We start from the raw sequence: 20,949 nt of genomic DNA on the forward strand, positions 1-20,949 counted from the left end.
TGGACTTTAAAGGATGAATACAAGCTTTCTAGTCCTAGAAGAATGTGTGTGTGTGCGCGTGTGTGTGTGTGTGTGTGTGTGTGTGGAGGGGGATATAAGTGTGTGGGAGGGAGTGTGTGAATGTATAGGGGGTTAGTTGTTCACTTTAATTAACAAGGATTTTCTGATCTTCTGGAGGCCGGGTACTCAGGAGGCCACAGATGATGCTTTGGAGCAGCTCACAGTTCCAACCTGATGATCAAATAATAACAATAATAATAATAGCCCCCATATTCTGTGCTTATGCTGCTGGGGCTCAGCGTGGGCAAGGCCCTCTGTGTTCATCATGTGAATGAATGAATGAATGAATGAATGAATGAATACACCTTTCTGAAGGCAGGAAATCTTACCCCAGGTTGCTGGAGGACAGAAGGGACAAGCATGGCAGGGGGTTGGGGGATGCCCACACATGCCAAGGCCTGAAGGTGGGGAAATGGCAGCCCTCCCGGGAAGCAGTGTTGGGGACAGCTGGGGAGCAGAGGGCAGGAGTCTTGAGTGACAAGCTGAGAAGCTAAGGCCACCTCCTTTCCAGTGGTGCTGAGCGGAGCAGGGAGGGCATCAGGGCCTGGTCTGGGCCTGCCTTGGCTTCCAAGAATTCCCAAGAGATGACCCAGGTCATTCTTGCCCTGGTGATGCCGGCCCACAGGGGCAGAGGAGCTGACAGAGAGAGACACAAGAGGAGGGAGAGATAGAAAGAAGGGCAGAGAAACCCTAAAGAGAGAGAGAGAGAGAGAGAGAGAGAGAGACAAAGAGATCCAGAGGGAGTCTGAGAGAACAAGACCAAAAGAGATGGGGAGACAGACACAGAGATAGAGAGAGACACTCATTGGAAAAGAGACAGAGGGAGAAGATGACGTGTCAGAGACTCACCAGAAAGCGGGGGTGACCCAGGGAGCCCCTGGGGCAGAGCGGGAAGTGGGTTGGAGTCCTGACCCCATACCTGGAGGCTGGACCAGAGGGGAGGAGAAGGGAGGATGGGCACCGCCCCACCCCACCTGGCCCCTACCCTGCACCCACGCACAAGCCTTCTTCTATGCTCCCCAAGCACAGATGGGGAAGGTGAGGCCGGCCCGGCAGGCCAGGCCGCCAGGATCCTCCTGAGCCAATGCTGTGCCCGCACACCCACAAGGGACCTGTGTCAGCAGGTTAAAAACGGAAACGGGTCGGGCTCTTTCTTTTTTTTTTTTTTTTCCTTTGAGAAAATCCTAGGCCCAAATAAGGCGAGGGCTGCGGGGAGGCTGGTGAGCTGGCCAAGTCCTCCTGAGCAAGCGAGTGGCGGCCGGCCCGGCGCCCTGGGCTTGGGCCTCCTCCAGGACTCGCCCGGCAGCGGCAGCGGGGCGGTGCGCCCGGAGCCTATAAGGGCCTCGCCCCCGCCGGGCCGCTCAGTCCTGACCCGCAGCGTAGCCCCCACCCCGCAGAGTCCTCTGTGCCCGCACCCGCCACCCAGCCATGGAGGCCATCAAGAAGAAGATGCAGATGCTTAAGCTGGACAAGGAGAACGCCATCGACCGCGCCGAGCAGGCCGAGTCGGACAAGAAAGCCGCCGAGGAGAAGTGCAAGCAGGTGAGGCCCCGAACGCTGGGCCGCGTCCGGCCGCCCACTGCCGTCTCTGGGCTGCTCCCAGCCTGGAGGCCAGGTGCTGGGCCGGGGTGGGGGGTGGGGGGGACTCTCAGAAGCCTTGGTCGCGGAGTCAGGAGGGGGACAGGGGGCGATGCTCTGGCTGGGAACGAGGGGGACCACTGTCTTTCCAGGGTCCCTGAGCTGGGAGAGAGAGGTGGCCCCAGCAGGGCCAGTGTGAGCAAAGTGAGAGAGAGAGACAGACGGAGACAGAGACAGGGAGACAGAGAGAGGGCGAGCGTGAGCACGAGCGCAGGGAAGGGGTCTTTGCGCCAGACGCGTGTGCAAGCTGGTGTGTGTAAGTGTGTTGGGACGAGGGTGTGAGTGTGGAAGTGTGCGCTAGGAGGGGGTGTGGCCGACACCGTACGTGAGGGTGTGTTTGGAGGGTGCCAGCGTGTTGGTGGTGGTGTCACCGCGGGCTCGTGTGTGCGGGCGAGAGGCCGTGCGCTTGTGCCAAAGTTGACATGACAGCAATGGAATGTGTGTGTGTCGGGGAGAGCGTGTGTGTGTTCAGGTGACTGTATTTGTGTTGGCGTGTGCGTGCATGTTGGGGTGATTGTTTCTATTGGTGTGTGTATGTGCGTGTGTCAGGGTGTGGAGCTGTGCGTGAGTGTGGGTGACCCTGGCCCCGTGTCAGCGCATACCCAGGTATGTGTGGACCGTGGGTCCACACTGGTGACCGCCCAGGAAGGGTGGCCGAGTGTGGGTGCGTCGTGGGGCCAGCTGTGTCCAGCTGCTGGGGGAAGCGGGTGAGAGTCCGGGGACTGGGCTAGTTGGAGACTTGAGGGTGAACCTGAGAATCTCCATGTATCTCTGTGTATCTCAGGTGCCCCTGACGTTGCTGCTGTGAACCCAGAAGGGAAAGGTGGGGCGACAGTGACAGGCAGTGGCCTTGGACTCAGAGCTCCGGAGATGAGCTTTCCAGGAGGCTCTGGCAGTAGGGGTGCATCAGGGAGCTAATGTGGCCAGTGGGCAGGGGTCTGGGCTGGGCAGTCCCAAGGCCAGGGCTTGGGGCAGAGCAGAAGTCATTTGTCTGGGTCTGGGCGGCCAGATCAGCCAGAGGGAGGAGGGAAGGGGGTGCTGCTCCCTCCATAGCACCCTGCCCCCCACAGGGCTCATCCACTGCCCCAGGGTCAACCGTCCAGCCCTCAGGGACATCAGGGTCTCAGATAAGTCCCGGGAGCCACCCAGGACAGTGACACTATACTCCTAGCCCTGCCCAGCCCATATGCCAGGCCAGCTTGGCAGGGAAAAGGGCAGGCTGTGAGCTCAGGCTGGCCCTGTTTCACAGCTCGGTCACGGGGCGCCCTGGAGCGAAGGCCTTCTGTGCCTCAGTGGCCCCACGTTTGAGACAGGAAAGTGACCGTGGTGCTTCCCTCATGACCATGGGAGGATGAGATGACTGCAGGTGGAGCCCTTGTCCCGGTGCCCCGCACAGAGTAAGCACTCAATAAATGCAGGATTATTTCCTGCTCCACCCTACTTCCCCTTTGGGCCTCCCCATCCCCCAGTCTCCCCGGGCTTCCCTAAGAGCCTGTGACACATTGGGAGAGGCCAGCCCCGCCCCAGCGCTCCCTGCCACACTCCCTTCCTCCCTCCTGGTTCCCCTCCCTGGCAGATACAGCCGCCCCTCTTGTGCTGGCCCTGAGCTGCCTGCTTCCATCCATCATTTAGCCCTTGCCATGAGATGCTTAGCTGGGGATTCAGAGAAAAGCGAGTTTATGGCTCTAATTTTCACTAAGGTGTGGGTGACTGATACAGCATAATCTCCCCAGGCAGACACAAATTCAAAAGGAAAGGCTTCTCAGAGCCTTCTGCCAGCTGTATGGCCCCAAAGCAGGGACAGGTTCTCTCACCTTCAGCTGGATTTTTATTCTGTTCTTGTTTCTCCACGAAGTCACCCACTGGGGTGGGCTCGTGCTTGAATCCAGGCTGGATCTTCTTCTAACTTTGACTCAGGACACATTGCTGCCCCTCTCTGCACCCTCAGTGTTCTTATCTGTGAAATGGGGCACAGGCTACCTTCTGATGGCCAGGCATGGAACCCAAGATTCCAGAGGCCCAAAGCAGAAGCCACATTCCCATGGGGCGGATGGCCTGTCCTGCCTGGGAACAGAGGCAGGAGGCAATGAGGGACTCAACTTACCTGGAGAGCCTTATGCTTCAGGAGGCCAAAGAGCGTGGGCCGTGGGGCCTGCCTGACCCTTGGGGACCCTGCAGCAAAATCCCAATTCTAGGCCCTGTTTGTCCAGTGTGGGAACAGGACCAGGAGGCCCAGCCCCCCCTGCTTCCTGCCCGATCCCCTCCCAGGGCAGTGACATCCGCCACAACTGGCCTTTGACCCCACATCCTGCCTCAGCCCTGCCCTAAGGCCACATTTACACAGACTAAGGTGTGCAGTCTATGACCTTCCCAGCTGTTTTACAGGCAGGGAAACTGAGGCCCAGAGAAGGAAGTGACTTGTCAGAGACCTCCCAGAGCCAGGCCAAGGCCACGCCCCGCGCCCCCCCCCCCCCCGCCCCCGACCCCAGCAAGGTGCATACACTAATACACACTCTGTGCTTAGAAACCGGACAGACGGAAAGAAACCCGGTTTGTCGGTCTTATTTATTTTTCATACCTGGCTCCAACCGCTGAAGGGTTTGGGGTTGTGTCATTGATTCATTCCGCGCACTTCCCCTGGGGTTCCGTGGGGAGCCCTGGGCCCCCTGCCATGCTGAGTGATACCGGGGCTCAGAGGGACCTCAGCCCGAGGCAACTCCAGGGGAGCCCAGGCTGGGAGAGACAGAGCCAGACATGGAGGGACGCTCCCTGCCTCAACAGTCAAGCGTGGGCCAGAGGGAGGGACAGGGGCTGGGAGGGTCCAAGGTGGGCGGTAAGGCTCTGCCCAGGGCAGCAGGGCAGGCTGCTCAGGGGAGGGGGCATCGGTGCTGGATGTGGAAGGTAGGCAGGAAGAGGGTGCACTGGGCAGGGGGTGTGGGTAGCCTCCAAGTCAAGCGAAGCAGCTGTGGAATCAGTCAGCCCCTATCTGTACGGCCCGGGGACAAGTCACTTCCTCATTCTGGGACTCAGTTTACCCTTCTGTGGCATGGAGCTTTAGTGAAACAGTACTTGTTGTGTGCCTGGCACATTCTATGAGAGAATGCATGAGGGAGGGGCAGAAAGAAAGGGAGAGAGAGAACCTCAAGCAGGCTCCGCACTGTCAGCACAGAGCCCAACATGGGGTTCGAACTCTTGAACTGTGAGATCATGACCTGAGCCAAAATCAAGAGTCCGACGTTTAACCGACTGAGCCACCCAGGCGCCTCAGTGTGCCTGGCACATTCTAAATGCCTCATAGCGCCCTGCCCACATTACCCCAGTCCCCGCCACTTGTTGTCCAAATGTTGCCGGAAAATGTTGTCAAACACTCAACCATCTCAGCACCTGGATGAACCCAATGCTGCAGAACTTGTTCTCACTCTTTCATGTTAAGAGAGCGCTCCGGTGGGCACATAGGTGGCACCTACGAAATACTGCACCCCACAGCTCCTTCCAGAAGGAAGTCAGGTGGACACTGGGTCACGCTGACCTGTCTTTAAGGAAATTGGCTCATTTTCTCAGTCAAGGCAAAAGTTTCACAGCAGCTACTGGGGCACTCAGAGAGCACCACATCAAGGCTTCCATTTTACAGATGAGGAAACTGAGGTCAGAAAAGGGGACAGCGTATCATAGAGCTGGGATTTGGAGCCAGGCTTTTGGGCTTATTGCCTGAAGGTCCTTCCTTCCACTCCCCTCCCCACTCCCTAGCTCAGCAGCAGGACACTCAGTGGCCCTGAAGACGGGACAGGGGGCCTTTTAAGAATCTGCACAGGTGCCCCCCCCACCCAGGCAGTTCAGTCAGTTGATATCCGCTCAGGTCATGATCTCACGGTTTGTGAAACGGAGCACAGAGCCTGCTTGACATTCTCTCTCTCTGTCCCTCCCCCACTTGCGCGCACGCTATCTCTCTCTCAAAATAAATAAATGAACATTAAAAAAATAAAAATTTGCACGGGCACACACACACGCACACACGCACACACACACAAAGCATCTGGCACATTTTAGACATCACCTCGGGGGTGAGTGTGTAGCCCAGATCAGATTCAGAGCTTGACCTAGAAGTCACATCAGCTTTTCTAACATACCTTCTTCGGGAAGTTAGAGAAAAGAAGGAAGTCAGAAAGGGATGCAGGAAAGCAGGCCTGGCCTAAGGGCCTGTTCAGAAGTGGATTCAAATCCTGTGCTGTGTGTTCTGGAGAAAGTCATTCTACCTCTCCGGGCTTCCTGCTGGGAAAAGGAAGCAGGAGGATGAAGTGAGGGCCTCCCGCCCACCCTGGGAGCATGGACAGGACCGGGGACATAAGTCAGATCAAAGCACGGGCCACCCCAGACCAGAGTTAGGGGTAGGGGAGGGAGGTACAGCCTGGAGGTGATGGAGAAAGCTGACTCTTAACTGGTGTGGTGGAGGGCGATGGAGAGGGAGAGGTGAGGGGGTCTGTGGTTTGTATCCCACAGACCCGAACTTTTCACACTGGGAGTGCCCAGAGAGCAGCAAGTCTCCAAGGTAAACAAATAGAACTGAAAATTGGGGGGAAGTAGGGGACATTTTAATTAAAATGAACGTAAGCCAGATGTGCAATAATTTTAAAGGTTTAACTTCTGCCTTCGAAGAAAATGGTCTTTGTGGGGGCATCTCTCTTCTGGCCAGGACCCCCAAGTACAGGAGTGGAGCGAGTCTGAGCCCTTCAATCTTTCAGAGTATTTTGTGAGACAGTCTGAGAACCACTCTCTTGGGCAATGGGGAGCCACAGCAGTTCTCGGCAGGCGGAGGGCAAACATAAACTTTCTAAAATTTTTTCTGGCTGCCAGTGTAGGAGGCAGAACTGGGGGGGGGGGGGGGGACACAGTCCAGGCCCAGAGTATGAGAGTCCTATTTCTGCCTAACCGGGGATCACCAGCAGGCCGCACCCCTGAAACTGGGATGCAAACCTGAACCTGTGTTCCTGGGAAATGGTTTCAGGCCTTGTTTCCCAAAAGCTGTGATTGATTCCGAGAGAGCATCTGGGACCACCCCCCCCCCCCCGCCCCGCCCCAAAAGATAAGCACAGCTGGTCCCAGGAGGTGGGAAGAATGTGAAAAATCCTATTAACAGGTAGCATTAGAGTGGTGCCTAGTGTTGTTATCTCTGTTTTGCAGATGAGGCAACTGAGGCTCAGAGGGAGAGAGAGGGCTCCTGTGAATGGAGGGTGGGGGGCGCCCCTGCGCCTCGGGCACGTGGCCCCCAGGCTGACGCGTCCCCCCATCTGTCCCCAGGTGGAAGAGGAGCTGACGCACCTCCAGAAGAAGCTGAAGGGGACGGAGGATGAGTTGGACAAATACTCCGAGAACCTGAAGGACGCACAGGAGAAGCTGGAGCTGACGGAGAAGAAAGCCTCCGACGTACGTGCGCAGTAATGGGGACGCCCGCAGCTGGGCCGGGCAGGAGCCCCGGGGCCGGACGGGCTGGCGGGCGGGCAGCGCCAGGAGGAAGAGGAGGAGGAGGAGGAGGAGGAGGAGGAGGAGGAGGAGGAGGAGAAGGCGGTGCCTCCCGGCGCTTTCTCCAAATAAGTCCCGAAAAGGGGCACTTTCCAGCAGCTGTGGCCAGCGGTGCCGACGTCAGGCCCTCCCCCAGCGGTGCTGACGTCGGCGGCCGGGCCGGGTGACCTCATCGCCCCGACGGCGGCAGGGCCGGGGGCGGGGAGAGGCGGGGGCGGCCCCGGCGCAGGCAAAGGCTCGGGGGGCCGGGGCGCGGCTGGTGCAGCTTTCGCCGGAGCCGGAGCCGAGCCGAGCGCCCGCCGCTGCCCGCCGCCCGCTGCGTGCGCCTCCGCGCCTCCGCGCCATGGCCGGCCTCAACTCCCTGGAGGCGGTGAAACGCAAGATCCAGGCCCTGCAGCAGCAGGCGGACGAGGCGGAGGACCGCGCGCAGGGCCTGCAGCGGGAGCTGGACGGCGAGCGCGAGCGGCGCGAGAAAGTGAGAGCCCGCGCCCCGCGCCCCCCGGCCCAGCGCGCGCTCCTTTCTCCCCTTCTCCCCGCGCCGCCCGCTTCCCGCGCTCCCCGGTCCTCCCCCCCTCCCCCACACCAGCCCGCCTTCGCGCCCTCCGGCCTGGCCGCTCCGGGATCGCGGACCCGCACCCCCCCCCCCCTCCCCGGGCGGCCTGCTGAGACCCCCTTCCTCCGCGGTCGTCCGGCCCGGGCCTGGGCCTGGGGCGGGGGAGGGGGCGCCGCCTCCTGATCGGGCGTGGCTGGCCCGGCGAGTAATAGGGGGATGGGGCCGGGGAGGATGCGCGATCCCGGAGTGGGGAGGGGATGTAGGGGGGGGGGCCCCGCGCTGCCATCTGACTCCGGGCTGGCGCCGGGGTCCCGGGTAGGGGGTGGGGTGGGGGGACCGGACCCGCTCCTGGACCCAGGAGCGGGAAGTGAGAGTGGAAACATTGAGCTTCCATTGTCTGGGGTTGGACTGGCCGACACGGACTCGGGGGAGGGGGGGTGAGGTCGCACTTTCTCCCTTCTTACGCGGCTTCCCGGCTCCAGCTGAACTTTCCCAGCTGTTCCCAGGGGCGCGGCGACGACGTGTCGGCTCCCGGCGGGGGGCGGAAGTTCAGCCCAGAGCCGCCGGCCTTTCCGTCCCCGGCTGGCCCCTGCGGGAACGGCCGCCGAGCGACGGCCGCGGGACCCCGCCTTCCCAAAGGATCCTAGGAATGTTAGCTCGGGGCCCTGGACCCGAGACGGTTTTGTGTGCCTTCGCTCCACGCTGCGGGGCCGGAGACAGATAATGGGGCAGAACGAGGAGGCGCCCTCTTCGCCCTCTCAGCTTCCTCTGACCGCCCCTCGGGGCAGGACAGATGGTGGCAACTCCTGGGGCTGGGGAGAGATCTGGATTCTAACGCCGTCAAGTACTTAACCGCTAGGAACGCGTCTCCCCATCTGTAAAGCAGCGGGGACAGTACCGACCCCCTAGGAGAGCTGGGAGGGTCCCAGGAGTACAACCTCCCTGCAGAGCATCCGGCGCCGAGTAGGTGCTCAGTTCCTGGGCTTATTTTCCCCCTCCCTGTAACCTCAGAAGAGCCCACAGTCTGATGGAGGTGAGGGGTACAAACAGGGCTGGTTAGCCTACCCGAGGGGTTCAGTGTTCTGTTGTGGGAGCATCACAGGGAAGCCACCGCTCCGTGGGGTAGGCTTCAAAATGGAAGTTGAGCATTATTCTAGAATAAGGCTTTGCTGGGAAGAGGGACTTAGGTGTGCAAAAAAGTTGGAGAGGGCCCAGGGCCCCTGAAAGCTGGAGTGTTGAGAGGAAGGGTGAGGACCCCAGAAGTGGAAAAGGTGTCATGTGTATTGTCAAGGCTGGAGGCGAGCCCCAGGCGGCTTCAGTGTTGGCCTGAGTGGAGGTGTTTAATCCTGTAAGTTGCTCTGGCGTGAAGAGGCCTCAGAAACCTGGTGCAAGCCTCAAACAGTAGCTGGTTTGGCCTCTTTCACACAAGGAACCGGCATAACCCTCCCTCTGATCTCATCCCAAGTCATCTCGCTGGAGGACGATTACTTCTGCTTAAAAATGGCCCTCAGCCTCGAGCCAAGACATAGGAGGAGGACAGTCCAGTTGGGAGGAAAGATGTTTTTGGAAAGTTGTGGACTTCGTAAAAAGTTTGCTTTTCAGAGCATGCGCCTCTTGGTCAGGATGGGGAAGTCTGAAGAAAAGTTCCTGGGCAAAGGAACTGAGCCCAGAGAAGGGAAGAAAAACCCAAAAACACACAACAAAAAACCTTTCTCGGTCTCTTGTGGAGAAAACCAAGAGCCGGCGTGTGGCAGACTTCTGGGTCTCCTCCCGACAGCTGGTTTCGTTTAGATTTTTGTGTGATTAACCGACATCTTCCTGTTCCTTTGCCACATGTATCTAGCAAGCCTCTTTTACCTTATAAGGGAAATCCTTTGTAGAGTGTAGAAGCTTTGATTGCAGGAAGGGGTGGAGCCCAAAATGACTAGCAGTGACTAGCAGTTTTTCAAAAATACATATATATGTATGGATGGATATCCTCCTATGTATCAGCGTTCTTTCAATTCCAGGCGGTTGAAAGTGTGCCAAAAGCATGGTTATCAGGACTCAGAATTCCCCACGTAAAGAAAGCCTCGCTTTTATTTTTTTGAAGACAATTCATGAGTCAAGCACCTTTGTTTGATGTTAAAAAGCAATTCCTTGATTGCTGGCGGGGATGGGTTTCTTTTGGGGGGCGGGTGATGAGAATGTTCTGGAATTAGGTAGTGGTGCTGATGATGAGGTTTTGCTAATGTGCTAAAACACTGTTGGGGGGAAAAAAATCAATTCCTGCCCTGTTGCTGAAGGAGTTAAAGAATCATGTCATCAGAAAGAATAAAAGGCACCCACTCATTGGAAGGGGTGGGTGAGTTTCTTAAAATAGTTCATCGGTGGTTTTAACAGAGGAAGTTGTGATCAGAGACACCTGTGGGAGTTTTCTCTCCATCTGCTGCTAAGACTCTGGAGCTGAGAAAAGTTTCCTGATTCTCTGTGTTTTTCAGCATCTCCGGCCTCATTCTTTTACTCCATTTTTTTGCTGTATAAATTCAGGGGGCAGTGGGGGGGGGGGAGCCTGGGTGGCTCAGTCGGTTGAGCGTCCAACTTCAGCTCAGTTCCTGATCTCGCAGTTCGTGGGTTCGAGCCCCGCGTCAGGCTCTGTGCTGACAGCTCCCAGCCTGGAGCCCGCTTCGGATTCTGTCTCCCTCTCACTCTCTGCCCCTCCCCTGCTCGGGCTCTGTCTCTCTTTCAAAAATAAACAAACATTAAAAAAATTAATAATAAAACCAAATCTAGCACAAACTGGTAGAAAAATATTTTTTAAAAATTCAGAGGGAAGGCAGTGGTTTCCTGCTAATTTTTATGGCTTTCCCCATTCAGAGATTATTTGTCTTGATATGAAGAAGCCAGTGTAGCTTAACACGTCTTCCCTCAGTTGAGTCAAATCTCACCAACTCTTTAGTATTTCTTCCTGAGGGTGGCTGGCCTCGAAGCCCCAGAGGACTCGGGTTTAACAAGGGAAGATCTTGCGGGGGGCTGGGGTTCGTGAGACCATTTCTCACCAGTTCTGTGACATTGAACAGAATCACTTCACCTAACTGAACCTCTCAGTTTCCCCACCGTAAAATGCTGGAGGGTTTTTTTTTTTAAGTTATTTACTTTTGAGAGAGACAGTGAGCAAGAGTAAGGAAAGGGCAGAGAGAGAGGGAGAGAGAGAATCCCAAAGCTCTCACTGACAGCGCGGAGCCCAACGTGGGGCTGGAACCCACGAACCGTGTGATCGTGACCTGAGCAGAGATCAAGAGTCGGACACTTAACCGGCTGAGCCACCCAGGTGGCCCTATAACACTAGAGGATTAAGTGAGGTGAAATCATGGCGGTAAGAGCTGTCCTTTTGTGGGACTTCCCACTTGCCGGGTACAGTCACTGCCACACCCTTCAGTTATGGGTCTTCATGGTGCCGGGACCAGGATGGGGGTGGTTCAGAGCAGTGAAGCAACCTGCCCGATGCCACATGGCTACGCATCGGCAGAACGGGGATTCTGACCTAGCACTTTCTGAGCCTGGAGTTTCTGCTTTTATGTATGCCACCATTTTCCCTTCCTTGTAGGTGAAAATACCTTGAAAAGCCAGTATCCCTGTTCAGACATCCCTCTCGTGCCTGTAACCAACTTTTCTTTCCTTCCTTCCTTAACATCTGTCTGTCCCGTCATCTCTGGACCAGACCTCATTCAAGGTGGTGTTTGGACCCTGCTGCCCTCCTCCCTCACATTGTGTGGCCAACATTTAACTGAAGCTTCCATATGCTTGCATTTATCTTGCTGTGGAGGTGACTGGGAGTGGAGCTTTTTATTTTACTTATTTATGTATTATTTTTAAAGTTTATTTATTTGGAGAGAAAGAGCACGCATGGAAGGGGCAGAGAGGGGGAGAGAGAGCGCCCCAAGCCGGCTTCAGTGAACCAGCAGGGAGCCAGACGTGGGGCTCTAACTCACGAACCGGGAGATCATGACCTGAGCCGAAGTCGGCTGCTTACTGGACTGAGCCATCCAGGTGCCCCCCCCCCCCCGCCACCCCCCGGAGCTTTTTATGTGACAGGGTGGAGCCAGGGCACCGGTGGCCTTACTGTCTAGGCATCCCAGAGAGGCCAGCACCGTCTTCTCACCTCCTGTGGTGTATACTCTTCTCTTCTGTGTTGACTTGGCTGCCCGACCCATCCTGGGATGCACACCTTTGTCACAGAGTGGTGGAAATTTGCAAACATTTTCAGGGAAGATCATACAGAAATCTCCAGATGGGAGCGTGAATCCCTTAACCACCTGCACTCCCGGGTGGGCTTTGTCAGAGGAGGCGTGGTAACCGAGGGACGAGTGCTGCGTGCACTGGGGACTCCTGGTGCCGTCTGGCCTTTTCCTTCTTAACCCGGCTGCACCTCTCATCTCCCCAGGCCGAAGGAGATGTGGCCGCTCTCAATCGACGCATCCAGCTTGTTGAGGAGGAGCTGGACAGGGCTCAGGAGCGACTGGCCACAGCCCTGCAGAAGCTGGAGGAGGCAGAAAAGGCCGCAGATGAGAGCGAGAGGTGAGGATGCTTCCAGCCTGGCGGCTTCGGCATTGGCTTCTCGGAAGCGGGGACTGTGCCGCGGGGCTGACCTCTCAGAGCCGGGGTGAGACCGAATGCGGGTGGTGTGGATGCGCGTGCACACACACAGACCATGCACGGCAGCGCCTTGTCAACTGCCACGCCGCGTAGGGGCGTTTGTCGTCCTGGTGGTTGTGAAGGAAACTCCCGCTAGAGGAAATTTAAAAAATGGGTAGATGTAAGACTTGCAAGTAGGACTGTCACCGGAGACCGGTGCGCAGAGTGCCGCTTCGTGTGTCCTCTGAAAGCCACCGTGCATCTCATCTCGCTGGTCATCTCCAGATATCAAGTTCTGGGGGGGATGGGGGGGGGGGATGGGCCACCCTCAAAATGGGCCGCATGCATGGATGCTGGTTAACCGTGCCACCAGGCAGGCTTCAGGCTGCTGGGCAGTGACAACTGTACGTCAGGGACGCATGCAAACCACCTCTGTGGCATGCATTCGGGGCTCTGGCGGGATGCTCTTTCCTCCGGAGCAGGATAACTCTGCACGCCTCGGCGCGGGCTCTGGAGGACTGAGGGCAGATTGTGTAATTCACAGAAGCAGCCGTCTCTGCGCGGTGGAAAATGGGTCCCTTGTGCAGTGATGGTGTGGGCCGGGCCAGTGGTCATTCTGTATCTGCCACACGATCGCAGCAGGGTTCTCGTTTGGCCGGTCCACGGTGGTTTCCTGGTATAAACCCCTCCAGAGGATTCGTTTCGGATGGTGCTGTTGTGGCCCATACACCAGAGATTAGAAACTACTTGGGGAGTCTTGGAAATTGACTCTGCCGGTTGCCCAGACGGGAACTTTGGGCACGCTCGCGGAGGCTGAGCTGCGGCCGCCAGGAAGGGTGAAGGGCCCGGCCACAAGTTGCTCGGGGCTGTGCCTGGGGCCTGGGTTAGCCGCTGCCCGCGTTCACAGTCAGACCAGCCTGGCCAGATGTCTCCCTTCCAGGAGTTGACCAAACCCACTTACTTGTGTCATGTCACCAGAGGCCTTTGGTGACCCCCTCGTTGGAGAAGGCTAGTTTTGATAGAATTCTGTACTTGGGAGCTGGAGGGCCTAGATTCCAGTCCTTCCACAGCCACGTACTAATCGTTGGGCAAGCCACTTTGATCTCTCCAGAGCTGCAACGGTTTTCCAAGTCTGCCCGTCCACGGAGGTTAAGGCTCTGTACAGATGGGAAGGGTGTTTTGAGGAATGGGAGCGACAGCCCGAATGGAAGTATTTATTAAACAGCAAGATATGTACGGTCCTCCACTCTGGGCAGGCATGACGCACATCAATACGTCGTACTGGGTTGGCCTCTTTCGGGGTATCTGAGCTGCCCTAGTGCACTCTGAGCAGTGCGGGCCAGAGTGAGCTCGTTTCCTGGTAAGCCAGCTGCCTTGCACATTTCCAGCTGTCCCCGGGACACTGTCCTTTCCAAATTGGACGCATCCACTTCAGATCGGGCCGTCCTCACCCCTCACCTTGTTGGTACCTGCGTCTTACCTGGTCTTCCCGTTCCTCTTTCTGGCTTCCATTCACTCCTGCTTTTGAAACGCTCCTGGGGTTTCCCTGTGTTCTCTTTTGGAAAGCCTCCCAGGACGCATACACACCTCCTCCCCCAGTGCAGCAGAACTCGTCATTCCCACAGCTGCCCTGGCCCAGACCCCTCATCCCATCGTGGTAACCGTTGGCGTGTCCGCGCTTGTTACTAGTCGGTGAGGGGCCGTAGAGGATGGGAGCTGAGGATCTGGAGCCAGATCACCAGGGTTTGAGTCCCGGCTCTGCCACTTACTAGCTACGCAGCCTTGAGCAGGTTACTTGGCCTCCCTGTGGCTCCGTTTCTTCCTCTGCAAAGTGGGGGATGAGGTTCCTACCTCGTGGGGCAGTTGTGAAGGTGAAGGCCAAGGTGAAGTGAAGAACACCTCTGCAATCTTCTGTGCGGAGCACAGGTTCTTGGTGGGCATCAGAGAGGTGCTTGGATGAGCAGGTGTCTGGAGGTATACGAGGGTGGTAATCTGGTGGGGGGGGGGGGGGCGGCGGTAATGACAAAGTTGCTCCTTGCAGAGGAATGAAGGTGATAGAAAACCGGGCCATGAAAGATGAGGAAAAGATGGAAATTCAGGAGATGCAGCTCAAAGAGGCCAAGCACATTGCCGAGGAGGCCGACCGCAAGTACGAGGAGGTGAGCGGGGCAGCCCCGGGGCCGCCTGAAGGAAACGCCTGGTTGGGGCAGCTGTCCTTCTGCGTCCACGTCTGTTCTTCCAGAGATGGCCACTCGGCTAGGAGACGATCTTCCGCAATGCTAGAAAGTCCCGGGGAACTCTGTGGCACTTGTCTGACTTGGTAGGGAGACCCACTGGTCAGATCACGTTTTGTCCCACAGCCGGGTGCTTTGGCACAGTTTGGCTGACATTGGGAATCCTGTGGGTCTGGGGACCTTGAAAGTTCTGTTGCTCTCCTGCTGGCCTCCGTGGTCTGCTTCCCTTCCTGTCTGCCTCCCTCCGGGGCCAGAGTCTTCACAGATGGTCTGGGGAGGGGCCTCACCGTCTGCAAGCGGGGAGGGGGGCATCCTCCTAGACGTGGTTGTTGGGGTCCCAGTTGGTCCTTTCTGTCTGCAGGTGGCTCGTAAATTGGTCATCCTGGAGGGCGAGCTGGAGAGGGCGGAGGAGCGCGCAGAGGTGTCCGAACTGTGAGTGGCAGAGCGGGACTGAGAGGGACGGAGCGGGAGGGAGTTGGTTGCACTGGGTATTGACTCCGACTTGGTAAGGCCAGTGCTCAAGCCAAGTGGAGGGGCATCAGGGACTCAGAGCTCAGCCCCTGCTCCTCGTCCCCATGGCTGACAGGGTGTCTGTTCTTAACTGCCCTGGGAAGCGCTTGTCTACGTGTTGACTCTTCCCACAAAGGTATTGGGAAATAGGAGTGAGACAGGCAGGAGCAGAGAGGCCGGGAAGTCCTATTTTCCCAGAGAGGATGATCTAAGGAAGCTGTGCCTTCTTAAGAGAACATTTGCCTCTGAAAGGCAGGCTTCCCTGTCGTGTTTCACTGCCTTGTTCCTGATGTCATTGTTTGGCTGGGACACATACCTGGGGGAGGAAAGGTGAGAAGCTTGACCACAGTCACGCAAGCTCTGGGGGAACAAGAATGTCTCCCCTTGGTCTTGGGTGAGGAATCCAGCTCCATGGAGCATCCCGCCGCGCTGAGAGAGGGGAATCCGGCGGATCCGTTCTCGAGCCTGCCTCCCTGAGGGTCGGGTGCAAACCGATTGCTCTCTCCTCCTGTGCTCCATGGCATTGTTGCACCTTCTGGAGTCAGCCTCATAATTCACAGATTTCACAAGTCCCAGTTGCCTCACCCCTGGCGAGAGCCCAGGAGTGCTTTACAAACCTTCCAAATACTCCTCGGCCTGCTGTGCCCTTGCCAGCCACGACAGGGTTTTGATAAGTGCACAGCACTCCGGCTCAGAAAAAGCCATTAACATTTTTCTCCCGCATTCCTTCTGGGGGCCCTAGGCAGCGGGGATTCCTCCTTTTTGAAAACCTTGAGGGGAATTGCCTGCTATGAGGGTGGATAGGGCGCCAGATTCCTTTGTCTCTCTGCACAGAAAATGTGGTGACCTGGAAGAAGAACTCAAGAACGTCACGAACAATCTGAAATCACTCGAGGCTGCCTCTGAGAAGGTTGGTGGCCGGCTTGAGTTGGTGATTTGTTGGACTTTCTTTGCTTCCCCCCAAGGAACACGGGAGCATGCCCAGGGTCTCAGGGATCTGACCTGTGTTTGCTAACAGTAGCTTTGCTGCCCAGCCACAAGGTTTTTCCCTCTATAAAAAGAGATGTCCAGTGGCTAGACTCCTTCTTCGGTGGGGTCTTGGTGCCACCTTCGCCCCCACCTTCTACAAGGGTGGAGATGGAATATGAGATTGGTCCCTGGTCAGGCACTTCCTAGGGAGAGCTGAGCATAATTGTATAAATACAGAGCCTCACTCTCAAATGATTCCCCTGGATCCCCCAGAAATACACTCTAACAGGTCAAGCAGCAGATATGAGAGGTGGAATTGGGCTTTTTAGGCTGAAATAGTATCCAAAGCAGTCATTACCGGAGAGAACCGCATCAGGAATGAACACACCCCTTCGTGGCCTGACCTGTGAATTCCCCATCTTTATTTCTTCCTCACCCTACCCCCCACCCCCCGCACCCCAGGGCCCTCCAGTTGCACTGAACATCTAGGTTAGGGGTTTCTTGGCTGTATAGCCCCGCCTACTTCTTTTCCTATCGTGTGGTTCATCGTGTTGGTCATAATTACTCAATTAACGATATGCCTTCCTTGCCAGACTGAAAGTTTTAAGGACAGGGAGCGTATCTGTCTTGTTTAGCGCCGTGTCATTAGTACTAACATGGATACTAAGATATTTGATGAGCAAATGTAGCTTATGTGTGGGTGCCAAACGCTGTCCTGGGCCATGGGGATAGATGTAACAGCGATGATATGGCTTCTGCTCCTCAAGGGCTCAGAGTCTCGTTGAGTTGAAGAGACTGGCCCTGTAATACAGTGCTTGAAGACTCCCAACAGAGGGACCTTGGAAAGTTGGGAAATGTGTTACAAGCAGGTGACGTGTCAAAGGGCTATAAAGCATGATGATTGCCAGGAGCTCAGATTCCAGAGTCAGGTTCCAGTCATGGCTTGGTCACTTCCTAGCCGTGTGACCCTAGACAAACTCCTTAACCTCTCTATGACTCCTTACTCATCTGTAAAATGGGATTGGGGATATCTGGCAACGGAGCAAGCAGCTATAAAGGTTAGCTAGTGCTGATCTCAGTTGAACCTGGCGAAACAAAACTAATTTCTGACATGTAGTGACGGGGAAAGGAGCATTCCGTGCTGGGGCAGGGGGCGATCTCAGGCCTGAGGCTGGGAGACTGGAGAGTGCGCAGGTTCCATCCCAGAGGGCTCCCCTACGGATGCGCTCCTCAGTTTTGTGCCCATCTCTTCTGCCCGGAAAGGTGCTGCTGTGTCCACTCGGCCTCCCAGGCGTGTTCGTGGCGCTTCAAGCACACGCTTTTCTCTGAGGAGCAGAGAACCTACATTCTTTTCTTTTTTTTTTCTGTTTCCTTTCTTTCTTTCTTTTTTGGTCCCCCCCTTTTTTAAAGTACTGCTTTGGTTTCTCCCGCAGTATTCTGAAAAGGAGGATAAATACGAAGAAGAAATTAAACTTTTGTCCGACAAACTGAAAGAGGTGAGCGTGACCGTACCCGGCTAGTTCAAGTTTCTCTTGGGGCTGGTCGCGAAGCCGTCTTAGGGACTCCTTTCTTTTCCTCCAGGCTGAGACCCGTGCTGAATTTGCAGAGAGAACGGTTGCAAAACTGGAAAAGACCATTGATGACCTGGAAGGTATGACACTGCCATGTCATTGCATTTTTTCGGCCTCCCTCTGCAGGACAATCTCCTGGCAAGTGGGAGGAGTCTGTGGAGGGGCTGAGCTGGGCTTTGTTCCTCTTAGGAAAGTGAAGTGCAGGGTGAGGGCACAGCAGGAGGTCAGAAGCACGGGACAGGACCGTGCAAGTCAAATTCAGACTTGGGTCGCCACTTCTCAAGAACTAAAAGATCTCATGCTTAATTAGCTCCACATGTGAATATGGAGGCCCAAATATGGCTGATTTTAAAAGTCTTCAGAATTTCCTTCAATTTGCTCATTCCTGAGAGACGCCTTGCATTTTTAAAATGCCTTACATTTTTACAGAAGCTCTCTCCCAGAGCGCTCAAGAGTTTATCACAGTATGAGAAAATGGAAGCATAGAGAATGTAGAGACTGAATAAAGACTCCAGTCTGCAAGTCTGGTGCCCACATATCCCAGAATTTCTTGAAGAGTTCCAACTTAAAAAAAAAAAAAAAAAAAAAATTCTGTCCCGCATTCTTCATAAAATAACCAGGAAATTCCAGAATATTGGGATTCAAACATCTCCTAAAACCATCTCTCCCACCCAGAAAGGGTACAGAACTTATTCCCCAGACCGTGTGTCCAGTGTTTGGTTTGGGAGGTGAGGTTTCCATATAAGGGAAAATCCCCCCGTTCCAAAGTATATATAACCTTTGGACTGGGTGACATCACTGAAAGTCAGAAATAACCTGGGGCGGGAGGTTGGGGGTAGACGCTGTGTCCATTTCTAGTCTCCATTCTTTCAAAGGTTCGTTACAGCTAATCCCCTGCAGGGCCCCAAACCACTTGGAAACCTCTCCGTTGATCTTTTGTTTTCTCATGTGTTTGACATAGGACACAGCTTTCTTTCAGTTCATGCTTTCTTTTCTCACTTTTGTTTCCTTCCTGTCATTGTTCATCTGTGGCACTCCACTCCGACCCTCACGTTCTGTCCCCTGTACCTCTTCTTCCGAACTGTCTCCCTGGGGACCTCCGCCCTCTAGATGAGCTATATGCTCAGAAGCTCAAGTACAAAGCTATCAGCGAGGAACTGGACCATGCTCTCAACGACATGACCTCTCTCTAAGAGGGAGCTGGGGTGCCGCCCTCTGTCCTAGCAATACTGAAGTTTGCCTTCTCACTGTGGTGCCTACAGTCCCGTGGGCTTCTCGAAGCTCCAGTGGTCTGCCTCCTGGTTTGGTCTTTCAAGCCTTCCTCTGCTGTGTCTGTGACTGTGTGACTGTGTGACTGAAATAAAGACAGGCCTCCTCATGCCCAGGCCCTCTCATTGTCATGTTCTTCCCTTGCCGCTTTTGAGCCGTAGCTGTGATGCCCTGGACCGTGGCTACAACAGAAAGTGGGTGGTTCCAATGAAGAGCTCATTTCAAAAAGAAAGTTATGCCCACATGATTCTTTTCCAACGATACGAAAACAAACGCCAATTTGGCATGAGCTCTCAAATATGTTGCTAGCGAACTATATCTGCGTGCCGATAAGCAGTTTTTCCTTAAATAGAAATTGTTTTTGAATGGAGACTCATCCGACCTCTTAAGCAGCTTAATAGAGTCAGCAGAATGTGCAAAAACTGGCAGGCTCGTGTCTACAAAGAGGCTACTCTTGAGCGGGTTTTGATCTACGGATTCAAAAAGCGGCAATGGCATTTTGTGGTCTCCTTATTCCGCCTTTTCACGCGTGTTCTCTCTGTTACTCTCTTGAGAATGGTGTCTAGGGTCCCCTATATCTTCATTGTTCATGGAACATGTATCCAGCCCTCCCAGTCCTGGGAGGAAGTTCACCAGGGAACCTCACCTCTATACCCCGCCCTTAGAAGACAACTATACAAGGAATTAAAGAGCATCCCATTAGCAGGGAAAGGGAGTGGAGGCTGCTGGAAAGCCAGACAAAGAGAAAGGATGCATTTCTGAGTTCCAAACAAGGTTGCCTGAGATGCTAACATCTCCTCATACTTGATTTAACAAGAACCAGGAACCTTGCCTTGGTTTGGTGAGCACTCATAAAGTTAGCCTGTGGGTATATTAAAAAAACAAAAAAATTAGCCTGTGGGTACTAAGAGGTCACACTGAAAGTGACCAAAAGCTCATACATTTTTCCATAAGAATGCACATTTCAAATATTTTTATCCACTTCTCTGTACCCACCCCCAAATTATCCCAGAAACACTGACATGTTAGTGTCAAGTCTTGTAGACTGCCCCTTGAACCTGGGAGTGGCAGGAAAATCTCCAGTTAGATCGATTTTTTTTGTCACTGTAGCTTATTCCTCAGCCTGTAATTTCTTATTCAGGTGGGTTCTTTGTATTCACCCCTCCAAAGTCCATCTCCCTTAAACGACCCACACCCTTCTACTCCCAGCCTCTTCCTGGTGTCCTATCATCCCCCCCTGAATTTTTGCATAAACCACTCCCCTCACACACGGCCATACTTACGCCCCTGGGAAAATTAGCCTATGAAGGGGTGTGGGTGTTTTGTGTTTTCTCTCTGTGTATATTTGTTCCTGGGACTTTTCCAGACCTAGGTATCCCCCGCCCTTTGAAATAACTGCAGCCCTGCTTATCCAGTCGTTCAGCTTAACTAAGCAACTAGGTGGAGCCTCATGTAGAGAAATTAGGGCTACAGAAATCTACGACTACCTGTTATGTTATCTCACACCTACCACAGAGTAGATGCCAGGGAATCTAAGCGGTGAGTTGAGGTCAGCATCTGTAGTGGGGAGACCTGGGTTTGAATCCCAGCCCTGCCATTTCAGCCGTGGGACCCTGAACGAGCCGCTTCACTTTTCTGCAAAAAAAAGCGATGTCTTGGTTGGTAAACATTAGGAGAGACAATGGAGACATTGGCTCACGCCGAACCGGCGCCGTCCGTCCAGATTAGTCGGGCCCAGGTCACTCTTCCTTTCTGACACAATCCGCCCAGATCGTAGCAACTTGAGGTTCTAAGGGCCTCATCGGATGAAAGGCCCAGCGGTTGTAGTTGAAAGGTTGCCACCTTCGCAGCCTTTTTTTTTTTTTCCCTTTCTGAAAATGTCCAAGCTGATCCTATCACATTTTTAGGAGGCATTTTGCTTTCCTCCAGTATTTTAATGATTCTTGGCCTAGTCCTCTTATCAGCCATCACTCATTGCAAACCGGTTCTGTCCTGAGCTCTGTCACGCATAGCT

The 20,949-nt window shown here is 55.0% G+C and overlaps 1 protein-coding gene and 1 long non-coding RNA gene across 5 annotated transcripts in view; one reads left to right on the forward strand and one right to left on the reverse strand.

Annotated features, from left to right (window-relative positions):
- LOC132678324 (uncharacterized) lies at nt 1–3,933 on the reverse strand. The gene is made up of 3 exons (XR_009609557.3): nt 3,803–3,933; nt 3,513–3,655; nt 1–231 (listed from the first exon to the last, which is right to left on the reverse strand). It is a non-coding gene; the product is annotated as an uncharacterized LOC132678324 (long non-coding RNA).
- Nucleotides 1,413–20,949, forward strand: part of TPM4 (tropomyosin 4) — a 21,816-nt gene continuing 2,279 nt past the window's right edge. The window contains exons 1-9 of one of the 4 annotated variants that reach the window (XM_060630518.3): nt 1,413–1,602; nt 6,994–7,119; nt 12,192–12,325; nt 14,424–14,541; nt 14,978–15,048; nt 15,961–16,036; nt 17,529–17,591; nt 17,677–17,746; nt 18,777–19,046. In XM_060630518.3, coding sequence (XP_060486501.1) covers nt 1,489–1,602; nt 6,994–7,119; nt 12,192–12,325; nt 14,424–14,541; nt 14,978–15,048; nt 15,961–16,036; nt 17,529–17,591; nt 17,677–17,746; nt 18,777–18,859 — 855 coding nt within the window. In that variant the 5' untranslated portion in view covers nt 1,413–1,488 and the 3' untranslated portion in view covers nt 18,860–19,046. Of the gene's footprint in view, nt 1,603–6,993; nt 7,120–7,323; nt 7,691–12,191; nt 12,326–14,423; nt 14,542–14,977; nt 15,049–15,960; nt 16,037–17,528; nt 17,592–17,676; nt 17,747–18,776; nt 19,047–20,949 lie in introns of those variants that run through there. The other 3 variants (XM_060630517.3, XM_060630520.3, XM_060630519.3) reach the window with 3 other exon arrangements.

This window comes from Panthera onca, chromosome A2, assembly GCF_046562875.1.
Source record: "Panthera onca isolate mPanOnc1 chromosome A2, mPanOnc1 haplotype 2, whole genome shotgun sequence".
Taxonomy (NCBI): domain Eukaryota; kingdom Metazoa; phylum Chordata; class Mammalia; order Carnivora; family Felidae; genus Panthera; species Panthera onca.